This window comes from Numida meleagris, unplaced genomic scaffold (assembly GCF_002078875.1).
Source record: "Numida meleagris isolate 19003 breed g44 Domestic line unplaced genomic scaffold, NumMel1.0 unplaced_Scaffold736, whole genome shotgun sequence".
NCBI lineage: Eukaryota > Metazoa > Chordata > Aves > Galliformes > Numididae > Numida > Numida meleagris.
In genome coordinates, this window is record NW_018364951.1 from 4,311 (window position 1) to 6,299 (window position 1,989).

General features: G+C 63.0%; 1 protein-coding gene across 1 annotated transcript in view; it reads left to right on the plus strand.

Moving 5' to 3' along the window:
- The first annotated feature begins 488 nt into the window (after positions 1 to 488).
- LOC110392003 (protein Hook homolog 2-like) overlaps positions 489 to 1,989 on the plus strand; it is a 5,201-nt gene continuing 3,700 nt past the window's right edge. Inside the window, exons 1-6 of the mRNA XM_021383946.1 lie at positions 489 to 711; positions 981 to 1,066; positions 1,167 to 1,239; positions 1,574 to 1,624; positions 1,718 to 1,850; positions 1,933 to 1,988. Coding sequence (XP_021239621.1) covers positions 670 to 711; positions 981 to 1,066; positions 1,167 to 1,239; positions 1,574 to 1,624; positions 1,718 to 1,850; positions 1,933 to 1,988 — 441 coding nt within the window. The 5' untranslated portion in view covers positions 489 to 669. The remainder of the gene's footprint in view (positions 712 to 980; positions 1,067 to 1,166; positions 1,240 to 1,573; positions 1,625 to 1,717; positions 1,851 to 1,932; position 1,989) is intronic.

Here is a 1,989-nt window from a genome sequence, read left to right on the forward strand (position 1 = left end):
GGGGGGGCAGAGATGTGGGGGGGAATTCCCAGCATGCCCCGAGGCAGACACAGCAAGAACAGGGGGGAGGAGCACTGCAAACACAGTGAGGGGAGGGGGGCGGCACTGGGAGTACCACAGGAATATATGGGCAGCACTGCGGCAGACCTCAGCCATACTGGGAGCACTGGGGGAGAGGGGATGGGACTATATTGGGAGCACTGGAGAGGCCGTCAGCCGTTCTGGGAACACTGGAGAAACAGTGGGACCATGCTGGGGGGGCTCTGTAACCCCACTGGGGGCTCTGGGACCCCCCAGGACCAAACTTTGAGGGTGTCCAAGCCCCAAAGACCTGGAATCGGAAGTGCCGGGGGCTGCGTTCCCATGACGACACCACTCTTCCTTCCCCCCTCCCCACTTCGTGGTGATGACGCACCTCGAGTCGCCGGGTTCATCGCTGACGTCATCGGGGCGGCGCAGCCAATCCCGTGCCGCGGGGGAAAAGGCGCGGCGGCCCGGGCTGACCCCACGAGGCCACGCCCCCTCCCAAGATGGCGTTGTGGGCGGGGCCGGCAGGTGGGGCCGCTCTGGTAGTGCCTCAGTGGTCCAGAAGGTCCCACAAGGGGGCGTGGCCCGCAGGTGCGGCCGCTCTGGGCGCGGCTCTGTGCTCGTGGCGGACCGGCGGCCACCATGGCGGCGGGGTCGGAGTGCTGCAGGCCGCTGCTCCCTTGGGTAAGGGGGGGGCCGGGACTCCCCCCGCCAGGACCCCTCCCCGTGGCTGTGTTACCCCTCGTGGTGACCTCTGACCCCCCCGCCGTCCGGGCTCTGTGTCTTCCCATGGGCCCTATGCCCCTCTCCTTGGCTTCCCCCATTTTGGGGGAGGGGGGGATTAGTTCCCCATTTTTAAGGGATCTGCCAATTAGAACGATGAAGGTTCTCAGCCCCACTGTGGTGTTTTTTTTGGGATGTGGTGCCAACCCTCCTATGTGACCCCCCCACAGCTGCAGACCTTTGACCCCCCCTCGCCCTGCACCTCCCCCCAGGACCTCACCACTGGGGTGACCCTGGCTCATGTCCTCCACTGCATGTGAGTAATTGTGGGGGGGGGAGCCACAGTGGGGCAATACCAGCTCCTCATCCTGGGAGGGGTGTCTAAATTTGTGTTCCCCCCCCCCCCCCCCCCCCAGTGACTCCTCCTGGTTCAATGAGACATGGCTGGGCTGCATCCAGAGTGGTGCTGAGGACAACTGGAGGCTGAAGGTGCTAGGGAAGGGAACTGGGGGAGAATGGGTTTGAAGGGGGGCAGTGAGGGGCTATTGGTTGGGGAGTGCTAATTGGGGAGTGCTAATCATGGAGATGTTAATTTAGGGGGGGCTTAGCATGTGGTGTTCCCATTTGGTGGGAGCTAATTACAGATGGGGCCCCTGGTTGGTTTATTGGGGAGTAATTATAGGGCCCTCTAATAGTTTGGGGGAGGGTAGTTAAGGGGCCCCCAGCTGGGGGGGCTCTGTTGGGGAATTAACTAGGGAGGAGTTTGGGGGGCGAGGGGTTCATCTGGGGGTCTGGGGGGGTGTCCCATTTTTTTGCTCACCAGGCAAGCAACCTGCAGAAGGTGTTGCAGAGTGTGCTGGAATACTGGCAGGATGTGAGTATGGGAAGCCAAGTATTTGGGGTGGGGGATTCCCGGGTGAGGGAGGTCCCATCCTTGGACCTTACCCCCCCCCTGTACCCCTCCCAGGTGCTGGGCCAGGCGGTGGCAGAGCGCCATGTCCCCGACGTGGTCCTGGCAGCCCAATGCGCCGACCCAGAGCAACTGGGCAAATTGGTGCGACTGGTGCTGGGCTGCGCCGTCAGCTGCGAGAGGAGGGAAGGTGGGCGTGGGGGGGCACTGCTGAGCACCCCAAAATGACCCCCCACACCTCGTAACCCATCCGTGCCCCCCAAAAAACACAGAGCACATCCAACGCATCATGACCCTGGATGAGGCAGTGCAGCATGGAGTGATGACGG